This window comes from Octopus sinensis, linkage group LG2 (genome assembly GCF_006345805.1).
Source record: "Octopus sinensis linkage group LG2, ASM634580v1, whole genome shotgun sequence".
In the NCBI taxonomy this organism is placed as follows: Eukaryota; Metazoa; Mollusca; class Cephalopoda; order Octopoda; family Octopodidae; genus Octopus; species Octopus sinensis.
The window spans coordinates 169,441,606-169,457,796 of record NC_042998.1 but is presented as its reverse complement, the minus strand read 5'-3'; the positions used below and the strand labels follow the sequence as shown (position 1 = coordinate 169,457,796).

General features: G+C 35.6%; 2 protein-coding genes and 1 long non-coding RNA gene across 4 annotated transcripts in view; 1 reads left to right on the top strand and 2 right to left on the bottom strand.

Moving 5' to 3' along the window:
* The window catches only part of LOC115224246 (RAD50-interacting protein 1), a 36,365-nt gene extending 33,998 nt beyond the window's left edge, over positions 1 to 2,367 (bottom strand). For both annotated transcript variants that reach the window (XR_004997885.1, XM_029795053.2), the window contains exon 1: positions 1,874 to 2,367. Coding sequence is in view for 1 of the 2 variants with exons in the window: in XM_029795053.2 (XP_029650913.1) it covers positions 1,874 to 2,020 (147 nt within the window). In the remaining variant the exon portion in view is untranslated. The remainder of the gene's footprint in view (positions 1 to 1,873) is intronic.
* Positions 1 to 16,191, top strand: part of LOC115224255 (ubiquitin-conjugating enzyme E2 E1) — a 42,088-nt gene that overhangs the window by 2,766 nt on the left and 23,131 nt on the right. The gene's annotated exons all lie outside the window — the stretch shown is intronic.
* Positions 5,828 to 6,290, bottom strand: LOC118762107. Its single transcript, XR_004997886.1, has 2 exons — positions 6,216 to 6,290; positions 5,828 to 5,966 (listed from the first exon to the last, which is right to left on the bottom strand). It is a non-coding gene; the product is annotated as an uncharacterized LOC118762107 (long non-coding RNA).

Sequence of the window (16,191 nt, the reverse complement as noted above, 5' to 3'; positions counted from 1 at the left end):
GTGATCCACATACACACATATCTATATATGTCCCGTCATAGAATGACCAATGTTTTCGCATTCATAAAGGGCTTAGTCTCTTGGACGACTCGTTAGATTCTACAGCCGAAGGCCATATAGTTCTTCAAGAATATCAAATATAAATATTCTCAGCCAAGAGTACGTATGAAATATTGCCATGCTCGAATGATAGCCTTTCATATAGATGGAGATGATAAATTGAACACCGGCTCAATACGGGGACAAATTCAATTGCTTTTATTCCTAAACGTAAACGTTTTAGCCTTGTGGTAAAACGTATATTACTAGCTGAAAGTGATGGATATGACCAAGTGACTGAGATGTTATTATGTTAAACGTTTTGTCTTATTTAATCTAGTCCACCTCCTTTCTAGATTCAAAATTGTTTTTGAGTGGAATTTTTCTTCCATCCATGTTTCGATCAAGAACACTTAGCGATTCTCATCATAGATAGAGATTAGTTTCTGAAATGTGTGCGTGCGTGTTTCTTTTGAAGGTGAAAATAGCATTAGGAAACATCGAGATCGTTCAAATTTAACGATAAATCACTGAAAGGGGAAAAAAGCAGAAAAACAAACTGGCATTGTGTTTGGAGATAATTATTAGATGTGCAGTGGAGTGATAGAAACGATAGAGCCCTGAACATAAAGCCTAACAATATTCAGTATCATTCCTCAACACTTTGAATTAAAATCTTCGAGTTCGCTTTTCATTCATCAAGGGTTAGTAAATTACTAGAGAAGAGCTGAGAATATTTAAGTCATTTATAAACTACCCTTTCCTTGTATATTTGTAGTCCTCATTAATACACAAACCCTTTTACTATCAATGAATCTTTCGACTTTTACAAATGCCATGTGGAATTGTGTAAACAACGGAAATTTGTAAAAAGAAGGAGAGAGAAAAGGATTCAGAATGATGCTATAACAGATTCATACCAATAAAAAAACGGCCGTTTATTCGTCTTTTCACCTGCTCTATTTGGCGGTGGTGAGGAAGACGAAAACCCCACCAAATGAGCCTATTTAACAAATCTTGAAAGTGTATGAAAAAAACAAACAAACGAACGTATATAAATATAAGAATAACCTTGAGAAAAATTTTTACGTGGCAATTAACGGTGGAATTCTGGTTTAAGCAACCCATATAACCCCACATAACTTTGGTTAACTATTTTAATTTTTTTTTTGCGAATTTGTGTTACACACGGAAATTCATACGATTATGCAAAAAAGCAAAAAAAAAGAAATTGCGTGATTTAAGGGTTATTTAGCCGTTATTTTTAGCACATCTCACGACCACCTGATACCCCCTACTCGTTTGTCACTGACGTATTGATGTTTTTCAATATCTTTCTTCCCGTACACATTTAATTGTCTATTGCTGCTATTTAAGCAAAAATTTCGGACTGTCCGTATAAGCGATTTTTTAAAAAAAATTCGAAAAATTAAAAAACAAATTTTTTTTTTCATAGTCGTATGAATTCCCGTGTGTAGAATGCAAATACGCAAAAAAATGTTTCTGAAAATTCTAAAAAATAAAAAAAGTTACGAAGGGTTATATGGGGTACTTAAAGTAGAATTCCGCCCAATTAACAAATTTGCTGAATGTCAATATTATGGGTACATTATGTACATGTCAATATGGCTTAGTGAGTCACCCACTGATGGATACTCGTCGTGGGTGAATACACACAAACATATATGTGCAGGTGTGTGTATACAAACACTTAGTTAATTTATTGTTAATTTTGTGATGTTGCATGCATTAAATATGGAAAGACAAACTTAACAGAGACAGTACACACACAAAATTCACTAAGCTGTTTAACTACAATAAAGGACTTCTTTACCTTATTTTCAAGATCCTCTTTTAAGCAACAGAGATTCTTGTAGATATTTTCAACATTCCGCAGCGATCTAATATCGTCGCCAAATTCTCTATTAAGGAAATCGATCGTGTTATTATCCACGTCGTCCTCTTCGCTGGGGGCCGCCATTTTTATATATATATATTTATATATATAGTAGATAGCCGCACATGAGTGAGTGTGAGGTAAAAATGAAAGAGATTGTAGCAGTTGTGATATATATTATGTAGACGTGCAAAAATAGATGAAGGCAGGACAAAAATTAATGTTCTTCAAGGGAGATAACTTGGAATTAAAGTCTACGTCACTTTTGACAATATGGTCCTTTTTCTGTAGTAATGCCCTCCTCCTTTTTTTTTTATACGTGTGCTGTACACAATATTATAAACTGTTCCATTTGTTATAAGACTTCCTATACATGCACTGCTTATTCACTTTGAAATGTAAACATGAAGCTTTATTGTGAACAGGGTTCTAAAGTTCTTAACTCGTGTCTTTATATATGTGCACATATATATATATTTTTATATATATTTATCCATAGCCGTACTTTCGTAAAATGGAAATTATTGTGCGGTACCATTACATATATCTCTTTTGTTGACATATTTTACTTTAACGAGCATTTCCACATAGATCTTTTGAAACAAACGCTTTTAAAACGACAGACTATGAAAAAAATGTGTCGCTGTTAGGTTGATTCGAGTAAAAATTTCAAATAAATAAAAAGAACAGACGATAAAAGTTATCGCTTGAAACTGAATTACCCCACTATATCTAAAATAAGATTTAGCATTCCAGAGTGCAGTTAAGACATTCAAGCTTAATAAGTAATATAGTGAGTTGAAAAAATTTTTCAAACAGGCCATGTCTGGCCCAAATATTGTACCTGTTTTATGTTCAAACTAATCAGATCTTGCCTTTCACACTTAACCTACAATGTCATTCTAAAAATATACAATAACATAGTTCTATATTTAAGAGATGTGGAATTATGTACATTATTTACAGGATGAGGACAAATATCCGTCAATTGTAAATAATATAAATAATATACAATAACATCATCGAAATCTCCAAGCTAAGGGAATAGGCATGATTAATTAAAATAATGTGAGTAAACAGGCATTACATTCGACAGGGTAATCTGAATACGGAAGGGTCAACTAATTATCTCTACAGTGAATAAAACGCTTCAAATATAAAAAAACAAAACGAAGTATGATTCTTATAATATTAGCCAAGCAGATTTTCAGAAAATAAATATCATACAGATGGGAATGGATCTTCTCTTTAAAGTCAACTGTTGAAAGCAACAGACATGTTTTGATCTTATTAGAGCTCTTCAGCTCAGTTGACAATATTTAGATGTGATTAATATACATAGAAAATTTGATAGAATGTGGTTATGCTTTAAAGCCAAGATCTACTCCCGTCTACAAAATGGGATTGTTTAGTAGATGATGCTGTTTCTCATCTAATCCTGGCTCAATTAGAAGCATACACCCAACTTAGGGTTTGAAACTTGAGAAATGAGAAAGTAAAAGCCAGAATCTTTCTTGTTTCTTTGATGACTTATGACCATTCAATGACCCACACACAACCGGGACTTCCTTTATATCACCGAAATTGTGAATGGTTTCTTTGAAATTATACAGCAAGGGTAGTATATTTCAGACATGCAAATGTGAAATTATTATATTTCTCTCGTTTTTCCTCTTTGTAAATGAAACCACCTTTTCGGCGTCCACATTATAAGACAGTAATACATATTGGAATAGTGCAACTGTCAAAAGATTTGTAGGCCTCTAAACTTTACATTCATTTATTTATTTATTTATTTTTGAAGAGTTTAAGATAGAAGGGGCTGTGCCTTGGACTTTTGCAGGCCCTTCAAAACTGATGAGGTTGATGAAGATGAAGTTCGCCTTAAGCATCTGTGAATCAAAAACTGAAAGGAAAATGTGGGCAAGAAAGGAATTCCAGAGGACTGATATTATGGGAAGGAAGAAGGCAGTGAGCTGGCAGAATCATTAGCATGCTGGGCAAAATGTTAGCAGTATTTCATCCGCCTTTACATTCTGAGTTCAAATTCTGCTGAGGTTGATTTTGCCTTTCATCCTCTTGGAGTTGATAAAATAAGTACCAGTTGAACACCAGGGTTAATATAATTGACTTCTTCCCTCTCTCAAACTTGCTGGCCTTGTGCCAAAGTTTGAAACCCATATTACGATAAGGGAGGATTTAGCGTAGTGTTCACTTGTAAAACTTAATTTCATTTATCTTAGTACTGAAGAAAGCCTTTTAACAGTCATTAGATTCTTATACATGAAGAGATTTTTTCGCCTTTACCTCTCTATGCATACAAATGTTTGTTCACTTGGTGTATGCATAGAAATATTCATATCCAAATATACATACATACACCCTCCACACACACACACCAGTATGGACATATATATGTATACACATTTATATCATCATCATCATCATCATCATTTAGCGTTCGCTTTCCATGCTAGCATGGGTTGTACGGTTCAACTGGGGTCTGTGAAGCCAGAAGGCTGCATCAGGCCCAGTCTGATCTGGCAGTGTTTCTACAGCTGGATGCCCTTCCTAACGCCAACCACTCCATGAGTGTAGTGGGTGCTTTTTACGTGCCACCCGCATAGGAGCCAGATGGAGCTGGCAAACGGCCATGGACGGATGGTGCTTTTTATGTGCCACTGGCACGGGGGCCAGGCCAGGCTGGCAACGGCCACGAACGGATGGTGCTTTTTACGTGCCAGGAATTGATAAATTATATGTACAGTGAAGATATTACTATTGGGCAGTTAGAGTTCACTTGAAGTTTTACTTCCTGACTGTGATCAAGCTGATAAAATCTTACCTTGTAAGTACGGATCTTTAACTGCCTTTTGCGAGCATCTGGGTCATTGTTAAGAAGTTCATTTACTAAACTAAACACTTGCTGCATGACAGCATCCATATATATCTTGAGAAGACCCATCAAGCCAAGTGAAATCACAGTTGTGGCTAATGCCAGTGTCACGTAACTGACACTTGTGCTGGTGGCATGTAAAAAGCACCCTTTGCTCATTGGGTGATATGCTGTGCTTGAGAAGACCTGTCAAGCCAAGTGAGATTGTAGTTGTTGCCAATGCTGGTGGTTTGCAACTGGCACTCATGCTGGTGGAACATGAAAAGTACCCACTACACTCTTGGAATGGTTGGCACTAGGAAGGGCATCCAGCTGTAGAAACCATGCCAAATTAGATTAGAATCCTGGTGCAGCTCCCCACCTTACCAGTTTTCAGTCAAACCATCCAACCCATGCCAGCATGGAAAACGGACACTAAATGATGATGATGATGATATATATATGTAGAATGTTGGAAAGCGACACATGAGTTGATATGTATAAGGAAAATATGGTTAGTACTGGTTTCTGTCTTTCGACTTTTTCAACAAAGAGTTACTAAGTAACTCTTTATTGAAGAAGTCAACCTACCCTCTGTAGACTGGTCCACTAATATTGTTAGACCAGGAACCTTCACCTCAAGCTTAGACAAAGCAGCAGTGGAGTTACTTTTTAAATTTATGGTTAATTTTTTCCTGTCACAACTTGTCCATGAACCAACCAGAAATAACCAAAATGTTTTGGACCTAGTGCTAAGCAACCATGCTAACACTATTCATAACATCACAGTGGAAAGAACCCTCCTCTCCGATCATGACATAGTTACTCTGTAACCTCAATCTTCAACATCCAAAAATTTAGCATAAATCACTAACTCCAGTACACCCATTTGATAACATGAATTTACACAAGTCAAACTGGAGTGTGATCACTCAAGACTTGTCACAAGTGGATTGGTCCTTCACCCTTGCTTCCTCCAATACCACAGCAAACACAAACGCATGGCAATTATTTGAGGACACAGTCACCCACATATGCTCAAAACACACACCCTCACAACTCATAAACAACAGTAGGTGCAGGATTCCAAAACAGAGAAAAGTGCTCACCAGGAGAATAAAAAGAATAAACTGAAAAATCAATACTCTAAAGTACCTATTTCTTTACTACCCACAAGGGGCTAAACACATACAGGACAAACAAAGGCAGACAAATGGATTAAGTAGATTATATCGACCCCAGTGCGTAACTGGTACTTAATTTATCGACCCCGAAAGGATGAAAGGCAAAGTTGACCTTGGCGGAATTTGAACTCAGAACGTAATGGCAGACGAAATACAGCTATGCATTTTGCCCGCTGTGCTAACGTTTCTGCCAGCTTGCCACCTTAATACTCTAAAATACCACCATCAGCATCACCTCCAATCAAGAACATTAACAATCTTGGAATCAAGGAAGCAACAACTGCAGGACTGTATAAGAACTCTCATAAACAACCAAAGAGCTGCAGAGGAAGCCTGGGATATTAAAAACATCAAGAATAATCCTAAGGTCTTTTACTCAAAAACACATAGGACCACAGTTTCCTCTATCAGCCCACTGGTTGATGGAAATGGCATCCTTCACAGTGATGCCAAAGACACGGCTGAGATCCTGCAAAATCAATACTGCTCTGTCTTCAGTGACCTTGATTCAGTTGACTCAAGCAGCTTTGCTTCTTTGAATCCTCAACATGTCCTTTCTGACATAATCTTTGATGCCACTGATATCCTAGCAGCAATAAAAGAAATCAAACCTGATTCAGCAGTGAGTCTAGACAGGTTCCCTGCTAGAGTGCTGAAGGAATGCAGACAGCAACTTGCAGCTCCTCTTTAAAAGGGGAATGAATCACTCCCTGTGAACTACCGTCCAGTCTCACTCACCTCACATATCATCAAAATATTTGAGAGAGTGTTGAGATAAAGAATAACAGCCTTCCTTGAACAAAATCATCTCCTAAATTACAACCAGCATGGCTTTCGTGGTGGAAGGGACTGTCTAACAGCTCCACTACTTTCATGACATCTTAAATGCACTGAGTGAGAGCTCCAACATGGGTATGATTTCAGCAAGGCCTTTGACAGAGCTGACCACAATATACTGGTAAAGATACTATCCAATGCTTGAGTTGGTGGAAAGTTACTTCAATGGATTAGGTATTTCCTAACAAACAGAACCCAGCATGTTGTGATTGATGGGATCCACTCAAGACCAGCAAAAGTCATCAGTGAAGTCTCTCAGGGTACTGTGCTGGGTCCACTTCTTTTTATTGTCTGTATCAATGAATTTGCAGATTCTATTGAACATAGCACCATAAAGATATTTACAGATGACACTAAGCTCCAGAAAGTCATTAAGGGAGCATATGATCAAACAATGCTTCAATTGGACTTATGTGCAGTAACCCAGTGGGCACAAAAAAACAATATGCAGTTGAACAAAGAAAAATTTGAGCTCATCCACTTTGGAAGAGAGGACACACTCAAACAACCATATACACTACCATTGGGAGACCTACTTGAACCGTCGGATAATATAAGAGATTTAGGTGTAACTGTCGACAGCAACCTTAGCTGGAGTGTGCACATCAACAAAAAAGTTGATACTGCCTGCAGAATGTGCTCATGGATCCTCAGAACTTTCCAATCTAGGGATCATGAAACCATCATCCTTCTCTTCTCCACATTCGCTAGGCCCCACCTTGAATACTGCTGCCCTTTGTGGTCTCTCTACAAAAAACAAGACATAATGAAGATCAATTACAAAAAGAAAATAAATGGCATGATGGGTCTTGATTATTGGGCTTGACTTAAACAGCTGAAGCTCTATTCTCTACAATGCTGCCATGAGGAAATCATTATTTGCACCACGTGGAAAATATTTCACCAATATTATCCAAATAATATTGGTATTATGTTTACAATTCACCCAAGACTAGGTCCCTGTGCAATGCGTCCCCTACAAACATCGAGATCACATCACATAAGAACATTGCGATACAAGTTCTTCACTGCCAATGGTACTATACTTTTCAATGTTACCCCGAAAGAAATTAAAGTAGAAAAAGACCTCACAACTTTCAAATGGTACCTGGACAAATTCCTCCAGGAAAAACTGGATAAACCACCTACATCTGGATACATCTCAACTAACAACAACTCTCTGCTTGTGTGGTTCATGGTGTTCCGAAATAATTAACTAAAAGACTTTTCCAGGTGCTACTGAGTTAGTCATGGCCTGGGCCGATAATGGCCAAAACCAATCTAAGTTATCTAAGCTATATATATATATAAAACAATAAAGGGTAAAATTAATTAATAATTTTACCAAGTAGTTCGGTATGTTAAAAGAACCATTATCGCTAAACTTAAACAAAAACTTTTATAATTATGAGTATAATTATAATTAGGGTTCAGCAAAAATTTGCTTCACCATATATATGTATGTATGTATGTATGTATATATATATATATATATGTGTGTGTGTGTGTGTATATATATGTATATATAATTATATATATATACTTATATATGTAAACATGTATACATACACACACACACTCACACATATATATATAGTTGAAATTTATAGAAAAACAAAAGACAAAGACAGGTGTATGAACAACAAGCAAGGGTATCTTGGGAAAATGGAAAAGTCTTTTACGTTTCAAGAAAGGAATAAGAGTAAATAAACAGAGAGAATGAAAAAACACTTGTAGATTTCAGTGGTCCAGCATATATATATGTGTGTGTGTGTGTGTGTGTGTGTGTGTGTATGTGCATGTGTGTAATGTATATATTTACATGTGTATAAAGTAAAGTATAGATAATGGTCATCAAATATTTTTCCTTTATTGGAGTAAGTTTAACATACAGCTGTTTCCAGTAGACATTATAGATTTGTTACTGATAGGTTTTTCAATTCGTATATTGATCAGTGAGAAAAGTTGAATGACCTAGAAAATTAATGCTACTTTTGTTAGAGCCATTTCTTGTATATATCTCTCTGTGTAAAAACCAGTTTGACTGGAACACTACCACAGATTTACAATATAGAAAGGTGTTGAACTATAACCTCGGACCCTGCCATAGAATGTTTGGAGATCTTTACTAATCTAAATAATATTGTTAGCCTGGTGTGCTAAGAGAGAGCTTATGAAGTATTTTGCCTGGACTGATAATCCCTCAGCAATAAATCTATGCATGTGTGTATATATATATATTTAAAAGAAAGTAAGAAAATGAGTGGCTGTGTGGAGGTGCAGGAGTGGCTGTGTGGTAAGTAGCTTGCTTACGAACCACATGGTTCCGGATTCAGTCCCACTGCGTGGCATCTTGGGCAAGTGTCTTCTGCTATAGCCCCGGGCCGACCAATGCCTTGTGAGTGGATTTGGTAGACAGAAACTGAAAGAAGCCTGTCGTATATATGTATATATATATATATGTGTGTGTGTTTGTGTGTCTGTGTTTGTCCCCCTAGCATTGCTTGACAACCAATGCTGGTGTGTTTACGTCCCCGTCACTTAGCAGTTCGGCAAAAGAGACCGATAGAATAAGTACTGGGCTTACAAAGAATAAGTCCCGGGGTCGATTCGCTCGACTAAAGGCGGTGCTCCAGCATGACCGCAGTCAAATGACTGAAACAAGTAAAAGAGTAAAGAGTAAAAGAGAATATAACATTTAACAAAAATTTATTATCTGCAAAATCCCAAACATGCTCCCTTACAGCTGTTTCAATTCGGCTTAATTGAAACCGCTGTAAGGGAGCATGTTTGATTTTTTAAGGTAATAAATTTTTATTAAATGTTATATCTCCCTTTTTCTTACTTTCTTTTGAATGATTATAAACCATGATTTATATATAAACCTATTGTTTTATGAATATTATTATTCACAAAAAAATATTAGGTATTAAACCAGTAATTCATTGGATGATACTATCCCTTAATGAGACTAATTGAATATATATATATATATATATGCTTGTTATCTTCTCTTTCTTTTCTTTTCTCTCTCCTCTGTCACGTGACTGCTGGCCGAAATCTGCCTTTCAGCTTCTGACCAGCGTCGTGTTAACATCGTTGTTTTTCGTCCGCCGCTATAGGCATCGCCAATAAGGCTCCTTTCCTTGCGCCAGAGGAAAAAAAATTTGTTTGCTTGTTATCAGTCGTAAGACACTTGTTGTTGTTTTCACCGTTAATGCTTCTGTATTTCATGTTTCTGTATTCCATTATTTTTTTGTTTTTTTATATTCGTCCCTTTTGCTGTCCTGGTGTCCGTATGCATTCGATCCTTCTTCCAGGAAATCTACGCTCCCAGCTTAGTTTTTCTAATGCTCGTTGCCTAGTTTTTCTTGGAGGGCTGGCCGTGATCTAGTAATCTCAAGATTAATCAGCCGAAATTACTACGATGATCCGGTTCTTGACTGAAGACTGAGGGTTTCGAATGTCCTGTCCGTGTTTATTGTATCGTCTTCTAAGAGTTATACGTTCTTGTCCATGTTGTATTTTTCTACATACCTTAATATATATATATATATTATATATATATATATATATATGTATGTATGTATATATATATATGTGTGTGTATAGCAATAGACCAATTTAGCTGTTATTTCTAACAATGTAGGTGTTTTTAACACCCTAGTCACATTTAGTGACATTTAATATAATTCTCCTTTTTGGTGAAACATTGTAACTTGCTGTTTACATTAATTTCTTATATTTATATATATATATATATATATTAAGAGTAAAGATAAAATCTATATTTGATTTTATCAGGTAGTCAGCATGTAATAACCAATTAAAATTAAAAATTAATAGAATATATATATATATAATATATAATTTTATAAGTATACTAGCTGGCACACCCTTTAATTCCTGGAAAATGGGGCTTATTCCTTGGTTCCGTTCTCATAATTGTTCACTAATCCAATAGCAATAAATATAAGTATGTAGCCCTTAAAATGGTTTTTGTACATTTACAGAAAATACTGAACTGTCTTACACAGGATCTTGGTTTTAGGAAATCCTAATAAGTTATGAATACCCAAATCATGAAGTCAGTTACGTAGTAACATGAAATTGGTTACCCCGATAGTAAGAATTCAAATAAAGTAGCCCCCAAAAGGGCTTTAATACGTTTCCAGAGTGTATAGAACTTAGGAGGAAATACCAATAAAGTATGTATGTATACCAAAATTATGAAGCATGTTACATAATACCAGGCTTGGTAGAGTTTATAGTGATCAAAGGAAAATAAATGGGTTATTTCCCTTGGCTGTTAAGGGGAAATATATTGGTTATATATGTGGACCACTTCTAGGGGCCCTAGCCATCCAATTATAGATTTTTATTAAACTTCAATAAACCTAGTAACAAACTGGATGTTACTTTAACATGTTTGCAAAGTTTCACAGCAACTTCAAAGATTTGAATAACTCCTATATTTAACTCTGTTTCTTTATTTATCTGTTGTACAAAAACATTTCACTAAACCCTGGAATTTCTACCTTTATAAGTGGGCTGTAACAGCCTTGGTACTTATGTGAATTTTTGATACCCTGGTAACTATTTATTTATTTCCTCCATGTTACTTGTACACATTGAAAAAATACACATACATTTATATATATATATATATATAAAACTGTTCGATGAACGGCAACGGGAAACTCAGAGTAACAGGTTTTGCTGAATTTTCTGCTGCTTTAAATAAAGTGTGTATATATATATATATATATATATATATATATATATATATATATATATATATACACACTTTATTTAAAGCAGCAGAAAATTCAGCAAAACCTGTTACTCTGAGTTTCCCGTTGCCGTTCATCGAACAGTTTTATATATATATATATATATAAATGTATGTGTATTTTTTCAATGTGTACAAGTAACATGGAGGAAATAAATAAATAAATAAATGTATGTGTATTTTTTCAATAGTATATATATATATATATATATATATATACATACACACACACACACATATATATATACACGGAGAGTAAAAAATTATATGCACTCTTGATTTTTCAATGTATTTACCAAAAGCAGGGGATAAACAAGTACGTCACATTTCCATATATGTCTCCTTCTTTTTCGATGCACTTGGTCCAGCAGTCCACACACTTGCGTATTCCCTTGAAGAAGAAGGTTTTCAGTTGGTTGTGCAACCATTTATGCACTGCTGCCTTCACATCTTCATCTGTAGGAAATGAACAACCTTGTAAACCATCTTTGAATGGTCCAAAGATATGATAATCGGAAGAAGTGAGATCTGGGCTGTAAGCAGGGTGTTCTAGGACCCCAAAACAAAATTGGTTAATGGTTCCAATAGTCTGGGCAGCTGTTTGCAACAACAAATCCTTTTTCAACAACAGGCTTTGGAGTTTCATATGAATTGCTGGCTTCAGTTAGTTGGCCAGCAAAGCACTATATCTTACACTCTTGATTCTACACTCATTTTCCAGGTATTCTTCCAGTATAGGCCCTTTTGAGTCCCCAAAAAGGGTTAGCATCACCTTTCTTGTCAAAGGCTGAGTGTCGAATTTCTTCATTGCTAGCAAGCCAAGATGTTTCCACTCCATACTCTGTCTTTTGGATTCTGCCTCATAATGATGGACCCATGTTTCGTCTCCTGTGACTATTTTGCTCAAAAATTCTTCGCCCTCATTATAGTGACTGAGTAAATGTTGGCAAACCTCAAGATGTTTGAGCTTGTTTTCTGTGGTAAGCTCTTTTGGCACCCATCTTGCACAGACTTTATAGAAGCTGAGCTCATTGTGGACGATTTGATTGGTAGAACCATGACTAATCTGCAGAGAACAAGCTACCTCATTGATCATAAGTTGCCAGTTCACTAGTACCATCTCTTGAGCTTGCTGAATTTTCCTTGTCAGTGGTGGAGGTTGATGGGCATGCTACTCCCTCTACATGCATCACACCTATCCAACTACTTTTAAACTTCTCAATCTGCTTATACACACTTCTACTGAGTAGTGCACTGTCCCCGTATTGTGCTAAGAGCCCCTGATGAATTTCAGCACCTGACACACATTCTGGCCAGAGAAATCAGATCACTGCTCTTTGTTCTTCTTTGGTGCACATGGATAGTGGAACAGCCATGCTTACACTATAAATCCAGAAAGAAAAATGGCGTAATCAGGCTCAAACTTCAATCATGTGACCACAATAGTACCAACTATAAGTATGCATGTACAGAAGATATGATATGGCAGAAGTGTAGATAATTTTTGACTTCCCCTCGTGTTTATTTATATATAAATACATATATATATATATTATATATATATATATATAGAGAGAGAGAGAGAGAGGTTATGAGAGATAATGGTGTCATTAAGACCCAAAGGTGTCAGGTAATGCTGAATAAGTGCTATAGATGGACTGCTGTTAAGTTCCAGGTTCAGTGATTATGCAAATAAGGGGTTCAACGTTGGTCATATGTCAGCGTGTGTATATAATAAATTTTTTTATTTCATAATGAGATAAAAAACCAAGGTTGTGTAGATTTTAGAACATTTATAGATAGGTCTTACAGCTGTTTCCAGGATATTTATTATATCCCTTCATCGGAGACGGTGTGAGAGGATGGTTAAGAAATAGTTAATTTAGATAAAATATAAGATAGAGAGTGAGGTAGAGGAAATAAAAGGAAATAGATGTGAGATATGTAGGGTTATTGCATTTGTAGATCCATTTTTTAGGCAGAATGTTATACATATAATATTCCAGTACCTTATGAGTAAAATCCAATAGATGGATATTATAAATATCCTGGAAACAGCTCTAAGACATTCTATCTATAAATGTTCTTAAATCTAAACAGCCTTGGTTTTTTTTATCTCATTACGAAATAAAAATATTTATATATATTATTCTTTTACTTGTTTCAGTCATTTGACTGCGGCCATGCTGGAGCACTGCCTTTAGTCGAGCAAATCGACCCCAGGACTTATTCTTTGGAAGCCTAGTACTTCGTTGGTTTCTTTTGCTGAACCACTAAGTTATGGAGATGTAAACACACCAGCATCAGTTGTCAAGCGATGTTGGGGGGACAAAGACAGACACATAAACATACATATATATATACATAAATACAACTGGCTTCTTTCAGTTTCCGTCTACCAAATCCACTCACAAGGCTTTGGTTGGCCTGAGGCTATAGTAGAAAACACTTGCCCAAGGTGCAATGCAGTGGGAATAAACCCGGAACCATATGGTTGAGAAGCAAGCTACTTTATTTCATAAATATTTGCCATGAATGCATTACAAAGAGAGGACGAGCAAGAACAGACAAACATAAAAGGGTGAAGTAGCTGTAGCAATTAAATATTTACAATTTAAAATATACAATAATTTAATAAATATGCACCTATTATATATATATATATATTATATATATATATATATATATATATATATATATATAAACTTAAATAAATTATAAAGGAACAGGAAATTATGCTATGAACTTCATCAGCTTAGAGCTACTTCTGCTATAAGAGCAGTACTTGAGCACCATCATTTCCTTTTGTCATTTATCTATTTCCATATTACGCTCTGTATTTAAGCAACACTTTATTCCGAAGCATATTTATATTGAATTTTAACATTAGGTTATTAGTGTCACTATGCCTAAGTGAAATATTACTATGTATGCAGGCATACATGCAGACAGATACTGATTTCAAATTTTGACACAAAGCCAGCAAGTTCAGAGAAGGAGGAAGTCAATTAGAATGACCTCAGTGCTCAACTGATACATATTTTATTGACTTTGAAAGGTAAATGCTGCTAAGCGCACACAAACACACACACACATCTTTTGCCTTTTATTTGTTTTAGTCATTAAGGCCACCTCTTTCAAAGAATTTTTTAGTTAAATGAATCGGATCTTTTCGGTTTGAATGGCAGTTTTTTCTAGCGGTGTCATATGAAATTGTCACCCATAATTATGACCCTAGTATCGATCTATTGCATTTTAATCTATTTTAGGGTTAGGGGTGGGGGAAGGGTATCTTTTTTTCTTCACAAATATAAATAAACCCAATCTGTTTCTTAAACGTGGGACATATTCATACGGCACAGAATGTTGTTTACCTCAATGGACATCAGTGATTGGTTGAAATTGCAGAAAAAAACAACAAATATCTTACAAACCATAGAATTTTCTCAATAAAGCCAAGAGAAAAACATGTTTTATAAACACATTCTACCAGTATACGAAGTTTAACATTTTTTAGTTACCTAGAAATTATGTTAAAAACTGCCATTCAAACCGAAAAGATCCAATGAATCGACCCCAGAACTTTTCTTTTTATTTTAAGCCTGGTATTGGTTTATTTTGCCAAATTGCTAAGGTACGGGACATAATCACACCAACACTGGTTGTCATATGGTGGTGGGAGACAAACACAGACTCACACACACATGGCAGACTGAAAGCAACGTGTTATCTACCAAATCCGCTCACAAGGCTTTGGTCAGCCCAAGGCTACAGTAGAAGTCATTTGCCCAAGGTTCCACACAGTGGAACTGAACCCGGAGCCATGTGGTTGAGAAGGAAGTTTCTTACAGAGCCATGCCTATGCCTATAGACAGATATTGATATAGATTTATATTGTTTGCATTTGAAACGATTAGTAGTTTCACTTTCTGAAAATTTAGTGTTCTTGCTTTTATAGTTTCAAACAAAATTAAAATTACAAATGCCAACAAAATATTCTCATACACTTCATATGCAAACGAAAGAATTTTTATATACAAGCAAGAGTACTTCATTTGTGCATAATCAATTTCTGGGATCTTTTCGGTTTGAACGGCAGTTTTTAACATAATTTCTAGGTAACTTCGTATACTGGTAGAATGTGTTTATAAAACATCTTTTTCTCTTGGCTTTATTGAGAAAATTCCATGGTTTGTAAGATATTTGTTTTTTATTCTTAAACTAGCAGTATCGCCCGGCGTTGCTCAGGTTTGTAAGGGAAATAACTATAAAGCATTTTTAGAGAGTTATAGCCAAAAAATAGCAAAAAAATGGAAAAAAAATGATGGTAAATTTTTTTGAGAGTTAAAAAAAGGTGGAGTTGCGTCCCTAGACGGTCTGTGGTTGGATTTCTGATTCTCGACCCCATATCGAATTTATCGATTTTTTTCAGAACTGGGGGAACTTTTCAAAATTTTCGCTGCGTTAGTTTTGAATTATGACATTGGGCTATGTGTGTGTCAAGTTTCATCAGAATCGGTTGAAAGCCGTGGTCAGAGTGAGGGTACGAGAAAACAGACACACAGAA